General features: G+C 50.6%; 1 protein-coding gene across 1 annotated transcript; it reads left to right on the top strand.

Moving 5' to 3' along the window:
• Positions 1 to 7,519: 7,519 nt before the first annotated feature.
• LOC134045472 (SITS-binding protein-like) lies at positions 7,520 to 17,150 on the top strand. The gene is made up of 10 exons (XM_062495260.1): positions 7,520 to 7,978; positions 9,894 to 10,065; positions 10,760 to 10,964; positions 11,808 to 11,958; positions 12,042 to 12,221; positions 12,612 to 12,880; positions 13,316 to 13,452; positions 14,518 to 14,639; positions 15,740 to 15,919; positions 16,686 to 17,150. Exons 1-10 carry the CDS (start codon positions 7,520 to 7,522, stop codon positions 16,857 to 16,859), a joined length of 2,049 nt encoding a protein of 682 aa, XP_062351244.1. The 3' UTR covers positions 16,860 to 17,150.
• Positions 17,151 to 19,268: the final 2,118 nt, after the last annotated feature.

The following is a 19,268-nucleotide window of genomic DNA, read 5'->3' as shown; positions in this document are numbered from 1 at the left end:
AGCCCATCCAGGTTGGGCTCAGCTGATTCCAGAAGCTGCTTGCAGGTACCCCTTTGTCTGCTCATCCTGTTCCCAGAGGGAAAATCACCATGGGCTGAGGACATCTCATTTTGCACCGGGATGGGGGAGGAAAGGCATGGGAAGGAGCCAGGCTTGTGGCTTATGTTCCTTCCCTCTCTCTGGATGTTGGGGCCTGTGTGGCTGCTCAGAGTGGCTCTGCTGGGACCCTGTGGTGTGACTCCCCTGTCCCCCCCTATTGTGACCGACCCCATTGTCTGCTGCTGTGGCCTGTGACAATAAAAGCTGAGTTCCCAATGCCTGTGGCACTCCCAGGATAGGTTATTTTAGGGAGCTTAAAGAAAGGAGTGCACAGTGTAGCATCAACCTTTAAATTAGGGTTGCACTCTTATCCTCCCCCTAAGCCCTGGCACCGTGTGCCCTCCTGGCTTCCTCCACCCCTAAAACGCTTCCCTGGAGGATCATAGCGTGGGAAGCCACTTATCCCACCTCCCCAGCCTGCTCCAGAACCCATCCAGGCACCCTTTTCCCTCCTACAGCTCCCAGAGGTGTTCCCTGGTGCTGCTTGTGTCTATCCAAGGAAGGGGATTCATTATATTCCATTTCTCTTCATTCACCCACATTCTCCTGTGGGAGGGGGGGGAGAGGGGAAATGAGCCCCATCAAGGAGCCGGGCTGGGAAAACAATTTGGGGCTGCTCCTTCTCAGCACCTTCATTAAAATCCCAATTTTATCAAATTAAATTTAATTTGGTTAATTCAAATTCGCTCAGAGATCTGTGTATGGGCAGAGCACAAATGGGGCTAGAATGCCTCAGGGGGGCTGGACAAGGGTGGGGGTTGTTAATTTTTAAGGGGTTTATGGCATCCCAAGGGAGTTGAGCACTGGCAGCTGGGGTGGATGTTGCTGTCCTGGCTGGAGAAGAGCCAGTTTGGGAAGTGCTGGGATAGAGAGAGAAGAGCTCAGGAGGGATTGAACTCCACTGGGACACTGAACACACACTTGAGCCTGCCAAATGAAAGATTTGGGTGCTCTCATTCCATGTTGATCAGTTCCCAGATATCCCCAAGGCTTGTCCAAGGGCATGGATTTAGTTGCTGGATGGAGCCGGGCATGACGGAATCCCGCAATATTCAGCAGGAGTTATTCAAAGTGATGGATGAGACAAGACCAGCTCATGAGCAGGAAGCCAGGCCAGCATTGGAACAGCATCCCCAGTGCTCCTGGCAATGGAGGAGCCCTCAGCACAGCTGGGATTACTGTCCTGGGGTAACCCCAGCCCTCTTTTATATCCCAAGGAATCCAGAAGGCTCCATGTGGTCACTGCTGCGGCCCCTCACCAGGGCTCCTGGCTCTGCCTGCTATAATTAGCACCAAACCTCATTAGGAGAGGCAGGGGCAGCTCTTCAGGACTGGTAATTGCTAATTACTGGAAGCCTCTAATGGCTCTCCAGGGGCAGTTTCCTCTCCCTTATAAAGGAAGGTCTTGAGGATGCAGCATTCATTGGGGTGGGGGGAGGTTTTGGAGTGTGGGGGGGAGTTCTGGAGGGCGTCAATCCTAAATTCCTGTGGTGAGAGGTCTGCAGGGGTTGGGCAAGGGAGAAGGAGGAGCAAGAACAAAAACATGGAAAAGAAGAGGAAGATGTGTGCCTTCCTTGGAGCAGAACTTGGAGTTTCAGAGCCCCGGGCAGGTGAGTCCAGGGCAGGTCCCTGGAAAGGAGGTGCCCAGAGCCTCCTTGGAACCCCTTGGAGGCACACGTGCTTCCATGGGGATGTGGGACCTGCAGCCTTCTCCCTGCCAAGCAGGGCAATGCCACTAAAAAACACTTCAGAGAGGTTTGGGAATGGAAGCTGGGAATGAGGGCTGGGGTTTGGTTTGACTTGGAGCCCTCCCAAAAAAACCCCACAACTGTCCTTGGGCAGCACCAGAGAGAGCTCCACCAGGAGTAGGGATAGATGGAGCTGGGGTGTCCTGTGCTGATCCCCTGGGTGGATGTTCCTGTGTGTAGGTGGGGAAGTGCCACCCCTCTGGGGACACCTGGGTGTCCTGCAGGTTGTCCTGCACCATTCCAGCCTGCTGTGGCTCAGCTCCACGGAGAGAAGCTGAACAATTTTGGTCTCATCATTATCCAAAAAGCATCTCCAGGGCCGGGATTGAATTTGGCAGCAGGCAGGGGCTGCAAATGTGCTCACCAGATTTCTGGGAAGCTTGGGAGAGGCAGATGAAGCAGAAAGGACCTTTCCAAGAGCTCCCTCGCTGTGCTCACCCCCAGCAGCTCCCTAGCATGCCAAGCCCCCCAATTATCCCCCTTTGTCCCCTCTGCCAAGGAGTTTACTGGAAAACCAAAATCGTGGCATGAGGTTGTGGGGTGCAGCTGCTCTCTCTTCACAGCCACAGCTTTTATCATCAGTTGTGCCTTGTTTTAATTTAAAAAAAAAATAAAAATAAAGGTTTGGGGATTTTAGAAGGCTTATCCTGGGGGAGCAGCACACGGATCTGGCCTCACCACAGCCCTGTTCCTGGGGAGAGTGGAATTGTCAACAGCCCTTTCCAAGCAGGTGCTGCCTTCAGAGACCCCAAATCAGCACCCTCACCCAGCTCTGAGGGATTTGAGCTTGGAGCAGGAGCATTGAGGGTGTCCAGCTTCTGCAACATTCCCTGGATTTAAGGTACCTGGACTAGGTTTGGAGGTCCAGGGGGGTGAGTGCCCCATGAAGGGGCTTTTCCTCAGCACAGTGGGCTCCTCTGTCCCCAGATTAGAAATTTTACAGAATATTGTGCTTTAGGAACTTGGGTTTGGTGTCCCCAAAACATCAGGCTTTGCCTGAACGGAAAAGGGGGGCAAGGGATACATGGGGGCTTCTTCCATCCCATCAGTACCATCCAAAACTGGCAGCTGGAGCTGGTGACTTCCCAGATAGAAAATTATCCATCCATGGATTATTTCAGGTGCTCCAGGCTGTTCCCTAGTCAGCCCAATATCTGTTGCTTGACATGAGACTCTCTTCAAAGCCCATATGGAAACAAAGAGCCCTGAAATTCAGGCTGGATTCCTGGTTCAGGGGACACAGCTGGGGTGGGAAGGGACAATGGTCGCTTCCAAGGGCTGTTCCTGTTTATAAGGCCACGTTGTCAGTGCCAGTCCTGTTGCTCTTTTTTTTTGCTTTATAAATAGCTGTGGAGTTCATGGAAATCTGGGATTGGTTTCCAGGAGGAAATCTGGGCTGAGGTTTGGGGATTTAGGAACCATATCACCCTTTTTCCTTTTTTTATTCTTTTTCTTTTTCTTTTTTTTTTTTTCTTTTATTTTAATCTGAGCAGTAGCTCAGCTCCAGTAAGGTGCCCAAGCTCTCTAAGACATGGAGAATTCCAGCACAGCCAAAGGCTTTTGCTGGCCCTGAAAGGCAAGGCTGGGAACTGCAAGGGGAAGGAAAACCCAAGGAGAAACACCCATCACGACACATTGGCTGGTTTATTCCTGGGATGGATACTGAAGGAATCTTTTCCCTTTGGATAAACTGTGGGAGGGCAGGATGATGGGATATCCATGTCCATCCATGCTGCCAGCTTCAGGGAATCCACTCTGGTTCATCCCTGTATCTCCTAGCTTGATATCTCCTAGATATCATGGATAAATGGATAAAAATAAGAGTTTGGTGTAGGTTTTTGTGGTACTGTGGGATCCATCCCCACGGGGAGAGTTTTGGGATGATGCTGCTTCCCACTGGGGAAAATGGAAGAGAAAAGCCAAGTCCTGGAGACACTTTGCTGCTCCCACCAGTTCTCCTTTGCTCTTAGCCAACCCACACAACTTTACTGTATTTTTTTTTTTCCCAATACTAATATTTGAGAAATCCCAAACCAGAAACCCCAGGAGGGTCTGGCCGGGAAGCAGCAGCTGTAATTGCTGGTGCTTAAAGGCTGTAAGAAAATATTGATGGAAAGGGCTGGGCCTTCCCAAGTGCAACCCCACAAAAGTGAAAAATCCCTGCGGCTCTCCCTTTTCCCAGCTAGCCTGAAAGGTGATGGCAGAACTCTGGAAAGGAATGTGATCCACAGAATATGGAAGCCTCTCTTAGGGGGGAGCGATCCTAAATCCCACTGGGAATATAACCCCTAGTCCCTGACTTATGGGTGTTTCTCCAAAAAGCTTGGATTTTCAAACTCTGCTTATGGATGCTGATGAGTTAAAAGTGTTTCCAGCCTCCCACTCTATCCCTTCCTGGGGCTCTGTCCACCCACAGGTGCCACATCCCACACAGCCCAATGAACCTGGAAGGTTGGCAAACCCCAGAATCCTGGAATGGTTTGGATTGGAAGAGACCTTAAAGCCCATCTAGTTCCAACTCCCTGCCATGGCAAGGGACACATGCCACTGGATCAAGGTCCCTCAGCAACCTTGGAGCTTGGAAAGCCCCACTGGATATTAAAAAAGCAACCTCAAGGTCTTTTCAACCCTGAAAAGTCATGAAGAAGGAAAAGATGCTCCATTTTGCATAGGAGGAGATTTTAAAATGTTAAAAAAACCCAATCTCTGGAAGCAGAGGGCCAGGACACCCTTCTGGAATCCAGGGAGCCACCCCAAAATATTTTTTTTCCCTGTGGCCAGTCAAGGCTAAGCTGTTTTTGTTGGCAGTGGGAGGAAGATGAAGGGAGGTTTCACTGCTCGTGGGAGCCAGCTCATGCTGAGGTTTGTGATGGGCAGGCATAGACCCATTCCTCCTCCCAAAAAACAGGAATTCTGGGAGGGTGGGAGAGGGCTCTGCCCTATCCCCTAGGCCATGTGCAGAGCTGGGGGGAAGGGGGCCAAACTTGGCCAAATATTGAGTTGTTGAAAGCTCCAGCAGGATTTTTCCCTGGGATATGAGATGCTTTTAAAGAAAAGGTTTTAAAAACCATCCTCATTTCCTGCTATCCCACCTAGGCATGGCTTCCTGTCCCTGCTTATCCCACTGCATCCGCGCCATCCCAGGGTTTCCCTAATCCTACCTTGGGGGCCCCTCTGCCATTCCATGGATGTGGTTTAATCTTGTGCCATGTGACAGAGCTTTGCCTTCAGCTGCTGCAGCCAAGCAACCTCATCAGCCACTTATTTTTTGTGATGGGAAACAGGGAATTGCCAATCCTTGGGCAGCTTTTGTGGCTTTTGGGTGCCGCTGCCACGTCCCTTTCTCTCCCTTGGACAGAGGATTAAACCTTCCCGCTGTACCAGGATCCCAGATCATCTCGAAGATCCCTTTTTTTCCTCTCCTCTGCCTTGTTTTTGCAGGTTTTGCAGCCAAACTGAGCTCTCCCCGAGGCACATGGATCTATAAAGCCTCACAGGTAATTCCATCGGCTCTGGCTGATGCTGTGGGTGAGCAGCTCTGGATCACCACAGATTATTCCACTTGTTCCCCTTTTCCAGGTCATGGGGTGTGTTAGGCCCCTCAAGTGCCTGCATCATCCCTGGTGGGAGGAACACCACTCTTTCCGTATTTTTTTTTTCCCTTCATTTTACCTAGTTTTGGGGTCCCATGAGTCCATCACCTACAGCTTTGCTTTAACCTCTCATGACTGCATTCCCAGGGGATCCCCAGCCCCTTTGGGATGGACATCAAGGTCTCCTAGCTCATATCCAAACTTTTTTCATCCTTTCTCCTCATCCTAGATCCACCTCCTCTCCCACTCTAGAGTCCCTTCTTCTCCTGATAAAATCCACCATTTTTCCCTCTATCCAACACTGGATATTGCCCCAACTGCAATGAAAAATTAATCCTGGAAAGACCCCCATCCAGGGGCTTATTTGGGCCACAGATGAGAATTTTCTTCATGGATTTGGCTGTGTTGGGACTCTCCTGGAGTCTGGGGTGAGCAGGGCTTTGGCCTTGGGGTTGCTGGGGTTTTGCCTGGATGCAGGAATGGGGAAACACTTTCAAATCCCATTTTTTTTAATATATCTTGGCAGCCAACAGGTTATAATATCACTTGGAAATCATCAATTATAATATCACTTGGAAAATCCAGTTCTTCCCTGATCACCTGTAGACACAGTGAGATGACTGTGAATGGGGACTGGAGCATGGAAAAGTCATTGGAAATCTCAGTTTTCCAGAGTTTTTGCACCAGTGGGGATTGCAAGTGTCCTGGGAAGTGGCTTCCCTGTGGCTTTTGGGTGCAGGTAGCACCCCTAGCTTCAGCACCCATTTTAGCAGCCCAGGAGTTAACCAAAGGGAGGGTCCAGTGGCTCATGTGAAATAAGAACAGGTACAAAATCCCCCAAAACTGGATAATAACACCAACAAAAGCCAAAGCAGGAGAATGAGGGGGCTCAGCACTCCCAGGGCTTCACATGTGGATTCACAGATGTGAAGTAAAGACTCATCCAGAGCCACCTCAGCAAACTGGCAAAAGAAAAATCCTCTTTAAAATGATTTCCTTATGGATAAAAGCCTTTAAAAATGAATATTTTTAATGTCTTGCTGCTGCTGGGGGTGCAGCCACCTGCAGCTACGTGCGGGCTGTAGGGAGCGGGTGGGAGGGAGAGAGGGAAGGAGGGAGGGAGGGAGCTTGGCTTAAGTAACGCTCCTGGGTTAGTCTGGATCAAGTTCCTTCGGCTCCGGATGCGGCCAGGAGGGAAAACTGCCCTGGGAAAGAGAAGGAAAACCTGCTGCTGGTGGGAAAACCACTGGGAAAAGCACCGAGGACAATTTGGGGGGCTGCGACAGCATCTCCCAACCTGTTTTTAGGTAAGGGGGTGACGTGGGAGTGGATGTGCTGTGCCAGCAGAGGTGGCACCATTCCCAGCCTGCCATCGGGCAGTGGGATGGCACCTAGGATACAGGGACAAGCCAGTGCCACCCCATGAAGCTGTGACCACAGGTGACCCCTCACCTGGAGGAACAGTGGGTGCCCATTCCCTCGGGCTCAGCCAGACCCTGCCCACAGGCGCTTTTGCTCTGTGCATTATCCAAACGCTTTTCCAGGGAAGAAAGAGAGAGGAGATGGAAAGAGGATGCTGAATCCCCTCCTTTCTCGACCCACCCTGGGATGTTTTCCTGTACCCCTGGCTCTGTGCTGCTGCTTCCAAACTGAGCGGGGAAGTGATGCCAAACCCCATGGAGCAGTGGAGGCTGGAGCCGATTCCCATTGTCCATGGCCCCATCTCCCTTCTGGGCTCTGGGCCACGTATGTCCTCCTCCTCCTCCTCGGTGTCACTGGGTGCTGCTGGCTGTGCCAAGGGGCTGAGCCACTGTCACCGAGCCCAGCAGTGGGATTTACTGTGGAGGAGGCTGTGGAAGGGACTCCTCTTACCTCGGGAGAACAGAGTTGCAGCTTTCTTCCTTTTTTAAATGATTTTTAAATATTTGATTAGTTTGGGGGTTTTGTTTTTTTTGTGTGTGCATGCATGCTTTTGGAGCTATCCCAGAAGATCTTTTGGAGCTATCCCAGAGGATTTTCTTTCCCGTGCTGCTGCAGGAGGGGAGAGCAGCAGAGTCGCTGCATCCCTGCGACCGCACCATGCCCCTCTCCCGCCACACCGGCCAAATCCCGGAGTCCACCTGGACCTTGGGCTTCAGGGAAATGACAGAACCCTGGAAAGGCGCCGTGGGTTGCCTCGGCGTGGCCATCTTCTTCGCCATGACCATCGGCATCATCTCGTGGCAGGCGCTGGAGCAGTCCCCGGAGGAGTGGGTGCTGCGGGGCCGGGATGCAGGGATGCTCTGGGAGCGCGGCCGCGGCGCGCTGCTGCTACGGGCGCTGCCGGCCGGCCGGCCCGTGTTGGCCATCGCCGTGGGCAGCGTGCCGGCCACCGAGCCCCCACCACCCCGGGACCGCTGCTGGCACGACGGTGGCCAGTTCTGCTATTCTTGGGAGGAGGACGCCGAGCTCCGGCTCTCCCTTGAGCCACCGGGAGCTCCTGGAACCGAGTGCTACGGCGTCCGCTGGACCCCACTGCGCCCCGACGTGACCCTGAAGGTAACGGGAACCCTTCCCTGTCCAGCTCCAAACCCTTTGGGATCCAACAAGGCACGGTCTGGCCTGACCATAACCCCCCCCAGGTCAGTTATGGGGTCGCACTTGTGGCCGTGAAGGTGCCGGGTGGGAAAATTTGGAAGAATCGTGGCCCTAAAATTCTGTGGTGGTGCCACGTTGGTGACCCCGAGGTGGGAGAGCTGTGTTTATATGGAGACAGAGTAAATACCCGCTGGAGATGACAATGCTGGCGAGAGCCTCGGGAAAGTCTCTTCCAACACAGACACAATGGGCAGCTCCCGCGGGATGGGAATAATCCGTGTCCGCCGCTGCAAACATTTTTGGTATCATTCCCTGTTTTCTCCCTCAGTTAAATAAAAGCAGACTCTGGGAAGGAGACTTAGGAGGGGAAGGAGAAATGCTGTCAGAGCAGGGTACCCAGCTGTAGGGAGCCCTCAGAACAAGGAGGGAAGTGGGACAGGATTCTCTGGGATGGAGGATTGTTCACCTTTAGCCAGAAATCTAAAATCGTAAAACATGGAGAAAATCTTTAGCCATAAATCATAAATTTGGGAGGGTGGAAGGTGGGTGTCAGGTGTCCTCCACTGCCATTGTTCTGAGGTGTTTGAGAGGATGAGTGAGACAGAACAGGTTTTCCCCCACTTAAAAAAAAAAAAAAAAAGAACCAAACCTAAACCATTGGAAAATATGATCCAGTGAAATATGAGTTAAGAACAGACTGTTTTCCCTCTTTCCCAGCTGGTGCAATGAGTTCAGCTGACACCTGGTACAGCTATTCTGAGCCTCCAGGGTTTCCACTTTAATAATTTACATCTCCTCTCCCTACCCCTTGGAGAGACTTAACCTCTCTGCGCCCCCGAGCTCAGGATTCCAGGAGGCTCTGAAGTCTTGGGATTGGGAATAAACATGGTGTGGGTTGAGTGGGGGGTCTCCAGGTCCCCCCTGCCACCCCAGGCCCCCTTCATGGCCCCAGATCTCTGGGCTTTCGGGGAAGCCCATCCTGCCTGGGAAGTCATGAGGACGCTAAGTCCTGCTGATCCCTCGATTTGGCAGAAAGGGGAAAGTTTGAGAAGCTTTGAAGTGAAAACTGATGATTTCTGCCAGGAGGTGGGTCAAAGATGGGGATGTCCTCCATCCCAGGGCCCTGTCAGGCCTACAAAAATTGGGCCAAATCTCCAAACTGAGTCTTTTAAAGGAAATTCTTGTTATCAGCCCTCAGGAAAGAGGGAAGCTGTGCCTTGGGAGGGAGGATGTGTCACCCTCAGGACACTTGTGTCATCAAAGTGAGGGCTTGAGATGAGGCCAAAAAGCTCTCAGGGACAGCTGCACTTGCAGATTCACCCCAGAAACTCTGGGGAAAGCCGCTGGAGAGCTTAATGTGTTTTTAAAGTAAAACTGAGGAAAAAAAAAACAACACCAGAGAAAGAATCACCTGACTAAAATTACCGACCAAATTAAAAATCCACCCAAACCAACCAACGAACCAAAATACATAGATTTTCCAACTGGGTTTCTGAGAGTGCCCTCTGTGCATTTTAAAGCTGTTTCCTTGAATTCCCCCCTCTGTTGTTCCGTCCCACAGCCACTCACACCTGCAGACTCTCTTCACTCAAACCTTTGCAGAATCTTTTTACCTGTGACTCAGAGGTGTTTGATAACTGTGGTGGGGGTGCAGAAGTGTGATTGCAGTGGCAGCTTGATTTTATTTGTGCTCCTCCAGTAAAAAATTAGCAGGCTTTGGGGAAACACATCTCGCTTTTCCTTTGTTTTTTGAAACAAAACCATTATTTTACGCTGTAAAAGGCACACCTTACACTCGCACAGTTTGCTCCAAGCCTGGCCTGGAATACTCCACCTGAGTATTCCTCTCTCTTTGATGATGTTTTCCTGGCTGCAGGATTGTTTTTCCATGGCCAATGTCTCCTGGTATGGAGGGCCAAGCATCCGTGCCCAGCGCTGGCCCCTCAACGGCGCCGAGAGTCCCGCACAGCCCTTGGTCAGTGGTGACCTCAGCACAAATCCCAATGGTTTTGGGCCTGTCCTGGAGAGGTATTTTCTGGGATCCACAGGTAACCACCTCCTTCCCTGTCCAGTGCCCAACAGCTTCAATCCCTGTGCTTCTGTGCCCCTCTCCTCCCCTCTAAAGCAGCTGGTTTAAGAGCAGTAGATGTCTCCAGGAATAAAATATCCTGCAAATGTAGCAGCAATAGGGGATGTGGGATGGGTCCCATAGCACCTTATCCCTGTGGGAAAGGTGTGATACTGAAGCTGAGTGCCTGAGGATGGGGTGGCCCAAGTCACTCCAGGGACATTCCATGCTCTTGGTGTGCCTGGTTTATTTTTAAGCCCAGAGCTGCTCCCATTGCTGCATCCCCAGCTCCACTCCAGTGGCTTCCTGGCTCCCTAATTCTGCTGTGGGATGCTGGATTCAGGCAGGAGTTCAGCAGCTTGGTGTCATTTTTGGGGGGTATATTTGGATTATTCTGCAGAACATCAAACTTCAGGTATTACCCCAAATTAACCCCATGAGCTGCAGCTGCCCTGCACTGCTGAGCAAAAAAGCCGGGAAAGGGAGAAATCCAGCATTTTGGAGTCTACAAGTGAATAGGAAGAGCAGGGTGGGGATGGCTGACACAGCTGGATCTGGAGTGGGATCAACCCAGGAAGCCTTGGCACCAGTCAGGCTCTGCCTTGCTCATCCCTGGAGGCTCCCAGGACCGCCTGCTTGCTGAGACACCGTTTTCCCACTTTTTCCCCCAAAAGGAGTGACAGTGACAGTGGCTCCCGATGTTTCCTTGCTCCTGTCTCTGGAGAGCCAGCAGCAGTTCTGCCTGGAGACACCGGTGGGAAGAGAGGAGCCCCTGCACTACCAGCTCTGTGTCAGCGCCGACGTGGCGGCCGCCCACCGGCACAGGGCCGGAATTCCGGCGGGAGCAACTCGGACGCCGCCGGACACCGCGCTTCTGCGGTGAGCGCTCCTTCCCTCAATGGTGGGAACACTTCCAAATGTCTCCCAGGCTTTTTGTGAGGTGCTGGGTTGTGGTCGTTTTTTTATTTTGTTTTTAAAGAGTCGAGCAGTTAATAGTTGCTGTAAAGTTGTTTATTGCAAAAGCACAGAGTCACAGGTGTTAAACTCTATGTTAAAGTTTTCAGCAAAGAGTCTTAAATAGAAGTAAAGTCCCAATTAGAAGTTGTTCTTGTTGAGGTCCCGGCAGGGCTCATGTTGCTGCACCAGCTCCCATCTTCTTTGGGTGATGATGATGCTGGTGAGGAGACAAGAAAAGCCAGAGAGCAGGAACAAAAGCAAATCTCTCCCCAGTGCATAGATTCTTCTGTACAAATTACCCAACAAACTAAAAACACGAACCCAAACCATTTTTTCTTAACTTATTAGAATTTTAGTTTCTTAGCATGCCAGGTTAAGTGTAGCCTACGCATGTGGTCTATCTTGGTTCCATTTTTAAAATTTAAGAAATATTCTTACTATAGTTTTATTACGTCTACAGCTATGTTCTTGGAGCTTCTATAGAAACATTAGTATCTAGGACTATGTTTTTTAGCCTTTAATAGAACTTGTGTTCTATACTGGTATGTGAGACCTTTACTTCTCAAAAGCACTTAAAACTTATTCTTGCTTGCTTGCTTATTCTAAAACTTAAACCTACACCTCCACTTTATGCGGGAGCAGCTTAACATACTTCAGCCCATCCAAAGGTTTTAATTCAATCTCTGTGTTTTGATTTCTCTCTGAAGAATCCAGAGAGACTCTTGACTTATTGATTCCAACAACGAGGAATTTCCCACCCTGCAGGTCTCCCGTCTGGCGGTACCACGGCCCGGAGGGTTCTGCCACCAAAATCAAGCGAGGTCTGAGGTCGCTGTTGAGGAGGCTGAAACGCCATCGCCTTCAGGAGGGTGTGGTGGCCCTGGGGGAGCGTGGCACCGCCGTCCTCGCCGCCACGGTATGGCCATCCTGCCACCTTCCAGGCACGTGGGGGGCATGGTGCTCCCACAAATCCCTTATTCCGCCCTTTCCCGCCCGCAGGATCTCGTGCCCTCGGAGCGCAGGAAGAGGCAGGCCCCGGCGCTGGTGGAACCTCTGGAGCTCTCCATCACGCTGTCCCCATATGCCAGTGTCACCTCCCCGCTCTTCCTGCGCTCCCTGAATGGCGGAGAGGCCGCGGGATACTGGCTCAGCCGCCAGCCCCGACCCGGGGGTAGCTCGGTACGGGCCCCAAACTAAAATTAAAGCTGAATAAACCCACTCAGGTTTGTTATTTATCAAGGGACACATCCACACGATCCCACCATGCTGGCACAAAGCAATGCTGGGGGAAGCAGCGTCTCTCCTCATTCCTAGGGAAGCAGCTTTAAAATTTCCACTTCCAGCGTTCAGAAGATTCCCCACCTCCATTTTTTGTGGTCATTTTAATGATCCCTTAACCACTAGATCAGGGATTTTTTTGGGGGTTTGAGGGAGAGTTTGATGTGCTGCACCGTGACAGTGCAAGTCAGGATGAGGGCAGTGGGGAATCCCCCAGCCTTGCACCCCGGAATCAGCAGGATATTCTATGGATCTGACAAGGATTTCCATCCTCCTCCTCCTCCTCCACAGATCCCACTGCTGACCACCTGGAAGGGGCAGCTCTGTGCCCGCCTGAACGTCACCAGCGAGGTGGCTCTGAGCTGGTACCTGGCTCGTGCCCGGCGCCTGCAGCAAGAACTGGGGGCCACCTACGTGGCTTTTGAGGGAGTCGAGGGCAATTCCTTCCTGGAGCAGGATGTCCCTGCTCCCGCCGAGCTGGCGGGTGATGGATACACTGAGGTGCTGGCGGCGGCGCTGGCGACGCTGGGCAATGGCACCGTCATCAGCGCCGGGACCAGGTGGGCACCGGGACAGGCTTTGCTGGGGCTGGTGGGCACAAGAGCTGGGGATACGTTTTTAGTATTCCAAGATGTTTCTTGGCACCCAGGGAAGCGGTGAGGGAGTGGGCTAGGGCAGCGTGCTGGATTCGATGATCCTTGTAGGATCTGAGGGTGCTCAGGCCCTGGTACAGGGTGCCCAGAGAAGCCATGGCTGCCCCATCCCTGGAAGTGTTCAAGGCCAGGTTGGATTGGGATTGGAGCAACCTGGGATAGTGGAAAGTGTCCCTGCCCACAGCAGAGGGTGGCAATGGATGGGCTTTAAGGTCCCTTCCCACCCAAACCATTCTGGAACTATAACCTGACCCCGGTGACTCTCAGGCCAGCTGGGCATCATAGAATTCCAGCTCCTGCAAGCCCTATAAGGACCTTGAAGGGTTTGTGTTGTTTCTCCAGATCCAGCCACCTCCCACTGTTTGTCCAGATGAGCCCCCTGCGCTCTGACTGGAGCCACGCCGGGCTGAAGGGGCTCATCCCCTCCGTGCTGCATTACAGCCTCCTGGGCTACAACTTCTTCATCCCTGATGCAGTAGGTAAGGTTTGGTTTTCCTTTTTTCTTTTTCTTTTTTTTTTTTTTTTTTTGGTTTTTTTTTTTTTTTTTTTGTTTTCCCTATTTCTGGCTTCTCTGCAGTGAATTTTACAGCTTTTTTTCCAGGCACAAAAGGTACATTTGCACCTTAGGTGTGCTATAGGAAGGCTTGGAGCATTTTGCTCCCCAGTTTTCTGTTGTGCTGGCCTGATTGGGATGAATGATACCAGGGGAAAATGTGAGGAATTAAAAGCAAAAGAATATGCTTTAGATATTGCCAGGCAGCTCCAGGAGCAGCTGGGTCTCTGGGGATGCTCTTCCCAGAGATCCAACCACAGCCCACCCCTGTGGGGCTTGACTTGGGCTAAATCCCACCTGGCACAGCCAGGATCTGCATCCCCAGGCTCCTGGCTGGTGAATGGATATTCCTAAAACCCCAGCAGCTCTGCTCCAAGTCTGCATTTCTGCTCTGAAGCAAGATGGCTCCAGAAATCCTGAAATAAAAACATTATAAAAGGGCAAGAAACAACATTTAATCGAGTGGATCCATTCCCCTTTTTCTCGGAGCTGATGGAATTAGTGGTGGTTAAAACACGCCCTGAGTGTGCAGGGGCTGTGCAGAAGTGTCAAACATGGAGAGTTGGGCTGAACAACAGCCCTGAAACAGGGGTTGAGAACAATATTTCAATTTGGCCTCTATTTTTAGCCTGTTCTCCTTAGAAAATGAGGATCGAGCACTCCCAGCATGGGAGTTTGCTTCCCAAAGAGGTACTGGAGCCCTTGGTTTGGATGGATGAGAGAGCTGGGCAGTTTGCTGCCAGGGGCTGTGTCCCAACAGCCTGGGAGCTGCAAGAGTTGGGAAAAACCTCTGGAGGAAACAGGAATTTGCGGATGGCTGGGTGAGACCTCGGCACTGGTGGGGGGGTTGTGGCATTTCCAGGGAAGCTGTGCCAGGTTTTCAGAGCGATGGCTCCCAGGGGTGCTTTAGGAACTGGAAGGAGCTCTGAGGTTTCCCAGGAAAACTTTTCATGCCATGTGAGAGCCTGACTCCAGCCCCATGTTCCTGCAGGAGGGAGCGTGGCTGGAGCCACCCCGGGGGATCCGGAGCTGTTTGTGAGGTGGCTGCAGATTGTGACATTCCTGCCCGTGATGGCTTTTGGGACCCCACCCTGGCTCTGCTGTGACGCCTGGGTACGTATCCCACACTCCAGACAGGAATTCTGACATGGCCAATGCCCTCAAAAACCATGGAAGGCCTGGCAGAGGTCTCCTGCCAGCTGCTGTCCTCACCTTTCCATAGAAGTGGGAATAAATCCATTATCAGTGGGCTTAGATTCAAGTACCGGTGGATTTAAATCCAATGGATTTGTAGCCGTTATCAATGGATTTCATTATATTTCAATTCAGTGGATTCATGTGCATTATCAGTGGGATTTAAATCAAATTGATTAAAGTCCTTGATCAGTGGGTGCAAATCCATTTAAGTACAATTAATTGCTATCCATTATCAGTCAATGTAAATGCATTTAAATCCATGTGTTTGTATGCATTGTCAATGGATCTAAATTCACTCAACTCCAGTGGACTCATATCCATTATCAATGGGTTTAAATCTATTTAAATCCAATGGGTTTATATTCACTATCAACAGACTTAAATCCATTTCTATCCAATAGATTCATGTTCAATATAAATGGATTGAAATACATTTAAATCTAATAGATTCACATATATTATCAATGTACTTAAACCCATTTAAATCCCATGGATTTGTAACCACTACCAATAGATTTCAATGCAATGGATTTATAATAATTATCAATGGATTTAAATCTATTTTTCATATCCATTACCAATATATTTAAAATCATTAAAATTCAATGGATTTGTATCCATTAGCAGTGTATTTAAACCCATTTAAATCCACTGGATTTAAGTTAATTACCAATGGATTTAAATCTATTAAAATCCAATGCATTCCTTCCTGCTATCAGTAGATTTAAATCCAGCCAATTTATAACAATTCCCAGTGGATTTAAAGCCATTTCAATCCAATTGATTTATGTCCATTATCAATGGATTTAAATGTATTACCAATGGATTTATATCCAAATCAATTGATATCCACTATCAACCCCATTTCCACCATAACTTGACCAGGTCATTCTAATTCAGTAATTTCCCTTCCCAAAGGAATATATGCTTCACTTTTAAATTATTTTTTTTTTCCCCTGCCTGCTTTGTTGTTTCCTGGATGTTGGGCTCCTCATGGATCTGTCCCCAACCTGCAGGTCCTGAATCTGACCCGCCAGTGCATCCAGAGGCACCGAGATTTCGTCGTGCCACTGCTCCTAAAATACAGTAAGGAGTGGCAGAGTTTGGGATACCCCATCTTCCGTCCTGCTTGGTGGCTCAGCCCCACAGATCCAGTTGCATTCACCATAGAAGACGAGTTTCTCATTGGAGATGAGGTGAGAATTCTGCATTATTCCTGTAAACCCAGCTCTGCCCAAGTGCAAACCAGGACTTGGATTTGAGAAGATTTAAATCCAAGCCAAAGCAGCTGATTTTTGTGGGTTTGGGGTTTTTGCTTTTTGGAAAGACTTGGCTTTCCTCATGAAACTCTTATTTTGGGCCCTGAAACCCTTTATCAGCTTTGGAAGTAGAAAGATTTAGCAGGAATAAATAGTCTCAGAATGTTCGGAACTGCTTTTGGGAACTGCTTTTCCCATAAAACAAAGCGAAAAAATCCCTGAAAATGGGATTACATTGGCTCGATCACTAGGGAGTAGGTTTTGTAAGAAACACACATCTCTGATGGGTTTTTTTCATTCTGGTTTTCAAAAATATAAACTGGGTGGAATCTTGGGGCAGCTGAAAGCAGGGATCATCCCAATCCCAGTCAAAGAAATGTCACTGCCTTGCATTAATGTTTTTAAACTGACAGAAGGCAGGGATAGATGGGATTGGGAAGGAATTCTCTGTGAGGCTGCTGAGGCCCTGGCACAAGTTTCCCAGAGAAGCTGTGGCTGCCCCACCCCTGGAGTGTTCAGGTTGGATGGGACTTGGAGCAACCTGGGATAGTGGAAAGTGTCCCTGCCCATGACAGAGGGTGGCACTGGATGGCTTTCAAGGTCTCTTCCCACCCAAACCATTCCAGGATTCCCTGATGACCATGTCATCCCTGCTGTCTAATCCTCCCTCTGCTGAAGTTCTTTCTTTTTCTTTTCCCTGCAGGTCCTGGTTGCTCCAATAACAGAAAAGGGACAAACGTGGAGGGATATCTACCTGCCAGGAGAGGGCCACCTCTGGATGGACACCAACACTGCCCGAGTGTTTGATGGTGGCACCACCCTGAGGAATTACTCTGCCAGCCTGGCAGAGGTGCCAGTGTTTGTAAAAACCTCATGAATCCAGGCTGGGCAGCTCTGGGACAGAAACCTCTGGGGACAGCACTGGCCACAGGCACTTCCCTCTGCCCTCAGACTTCCAGGCTCTTTGCACTTTTCCAAGATCCTTTTGTTTTTATTTTGTTTTGTTGGGGGTTTTTTTTTGTTTGTTTGTTTTTTGTTGTTGTTTTTAATTTCAGCAGAAATCGTCTGAACTTTCTTACTCGTTGTTATCCTAAAATAGTGGCTCTGCCACCAACATCCATCCATCCACACTGAATGCTGCCTTTTTTCCACAGTTTTCCCAGTGAAATGTCTGTGTGTGTGCACGTTCAGGTGGGCATATCCAGCATTTCCAGACCCCTGGCACCACACTCAGAGAGGATTTTCCAGGGGATAAACAAACATCAGTTTATACCTGAGGGGAAGTTTTGTGTTTAATAAAAAATAATAATTCTAGGGGAAAACTACCAAGATAGTTTTTTTGGTGCTGTGTGTGGCCAACATCTGTGCAGAGCAATGCTTCTCCCACCTGGTTTCCAGGTAGCAAGAGCCCACCTTCTGGGTATATTTGGGAAAACGAGTGAATTCCAGGTGTATTTGAAACAGGTTTGGGAGGAAGAAAAATAAACTTGATCAAGCAGAGGAGTGGCTCTACCAGAGCATGATGTGAATATCGAGGATCCTTGCTCACCCCCTGTGTGCCCAGGCTCCTGCTTTTCACCATTTGTTGAATTTTATGGCTTTTTTTCCAATTCTTTCTTGCAGTGCAAGAGGGATCCAGTGTGACCAACCTCCTTCCATCCAGCAGGGAATGTATCCATAGGTAAAATCCACATCCCACATGCTGAATATGCATTTAGGGAGATAATCAGCTCTGCTGATACCCCAAATTAGAGATCAATGGCACACTGCAGGTTAGTGGGGTGATTCCAAAGGTTGGAATCATTTGGGATGACAGCTGGAAGGGAAGTTTAGGGCAAGTTTTGGACCTGGAGCTGGGCTTGGGCACCTCCAGCACTGAATTGTATCAGCCACACCTTGGATTTTTGGGAAAAAATATTCCTGTACCAAGCTGTGGGTTTGCTGAAAAAAATAAGTGGCATTAACTTCTCCCAACAAAGCTTCTCTGGATAAAACTGAAGGGAAAGCAAAGGCAAAATACAAGTCAGGTTCAGCCATGGAAAGGCTGTGAGGGCATGGAGAAGGGAAAAGCCCCTCAGCTCCTTCCTTGATTCACAGAGGCACTTAATGATGCTGGAGGGAGCTCACAGAGGGAAAGGATGAAGCTCATGGGAGCAACCCAAGCACCTGGGATGCTCCAAAATATCTGTAGAGGCTCCTGAGGTGGCAAAAACACCAAAAACAAACAAACAAACAAAAAAAGAATAAAAGGAAGGGAGTGCTGGCTTAAGTGGCATTTGTTTATTTGCAGCGAGTCAAGCCCTGGAACAGGATGTCCAGGACAGATCTGGTGGCTCCATCCTGGGAGATCACCAAAACCTTCCTGGACACCCTGGGCTGAGCCCGCACGCGGCGATTCCCATTTTGGGAGGGTGGGCTATGAGTCCCTACGCCCAGCACGGCTCCTGCGCCGGTGCCGGCTCCTCCCTGAGGAGCCTGGGATGTCCTGCTGGAACCTCGCAGCTCGTCCCTGGTCACCATTCCAGCTCCTCCCCTGCCTCTGCCTTGCAGAATGGTTGTGGGGCACCGTTCCCTGGGAGGCTGTGTGGGAGTTCTGGCCTCTCCTGTGGGATCTGCTCCGACTTCGGCTCCTCGTCACGTGCTGTTGCCTGGAGGAATCCCAGTCTTGCTGCTGGTGTCTCTCGCTCCTCCTCGAGGAGGTGTCGTACTGGGGCCTTGGAGACCGTCTGTCATCAGCATTCCAGCGCCTCTGGTTTGTGGAATGGTCGTGGGGCACCGTTCCCTGGGAGTTCTGGCCTCTCCTGTGGGATCTGCCCCGGCTTTGCCTTCTCCTTGTGTGCCATTGTCCGGAGGAATCAGCATCTTCCCACCAGTGTGTCTGGCCCCTCTCTGAGGGGACATCTTGTTGGGACCTTGGAGTGTGTCTGTCATCAGCATTCCAGCTCCTCCAGCCCCTCTGCCTTGCGGAATGGTCGTGGGAGCTTGTCTGGGTGTGCTGGTCTCTCCTGGACGACACGCTCTGCCGCCGGTCCCAGCTATGGGAATGCTCCCTGCTCCTGCTGTGGTGGCCCCGTGACCGCTCCTGCTGACTCCATGACCTGCTGGACCTGCGCCGGGATCGACTTCCCGGCGAGGATGCCGGGATGGCCCACTCAAACCTTGGAGTCTGTCCCTCTTCAGGTGTGTCCTCCCAAGCCCTCCTCTGTTGCTGCCGCCACCTCCTCCTCCTCCTCGGCGAGTCGCTGCCTCGGCTGTGCCGCGACTGCCAGCGGCCGTCGCGGGGCCA

Source organism: Cinclus cinclus, chromosome 6, assembly GCF_963662255.1.
Source record: "Cinclus cinclus chromosome 6, bCinCin1.1, whole genome shotgun sequence".
NCBI lineage: Eukaryota > Metazoa > Chordata > Aves > Passeriformes > Cinclidae > Cinclus > Cinclus cinclus.
This window is presented reverse-complemented; position numbering and strand designations above follow the sequence as displayed.

What these genes read in the sequence shown, in the direction of transcription:
- LOC134045472 (XM_062495260.1), top strand. Translation starts at nt 7,520, where the DNA reads ATGCCCCTCTCCCGCCACACCGGCCAAATCCCGGAGTCCACCTGGACC. An exon ending in GTCATCAGCGCCGGGACCAG is followed by an intron (nt 12,881 to 13,315) that starts GTGGGCACCGGG and finishes TTGTTTCTCCAG; the next exon opens with ATCCAGCCACCTCCCACTGT. An exon ending in CTTCATCCCTGATGCAGTAG is followed by an intron (nt 13,453 to 14,517) that starts GTAAGGTTTGGT and finishes ATGTTCCTGCAG; the next exon opens with GAGGGAGCGTGGCTGGAGCC.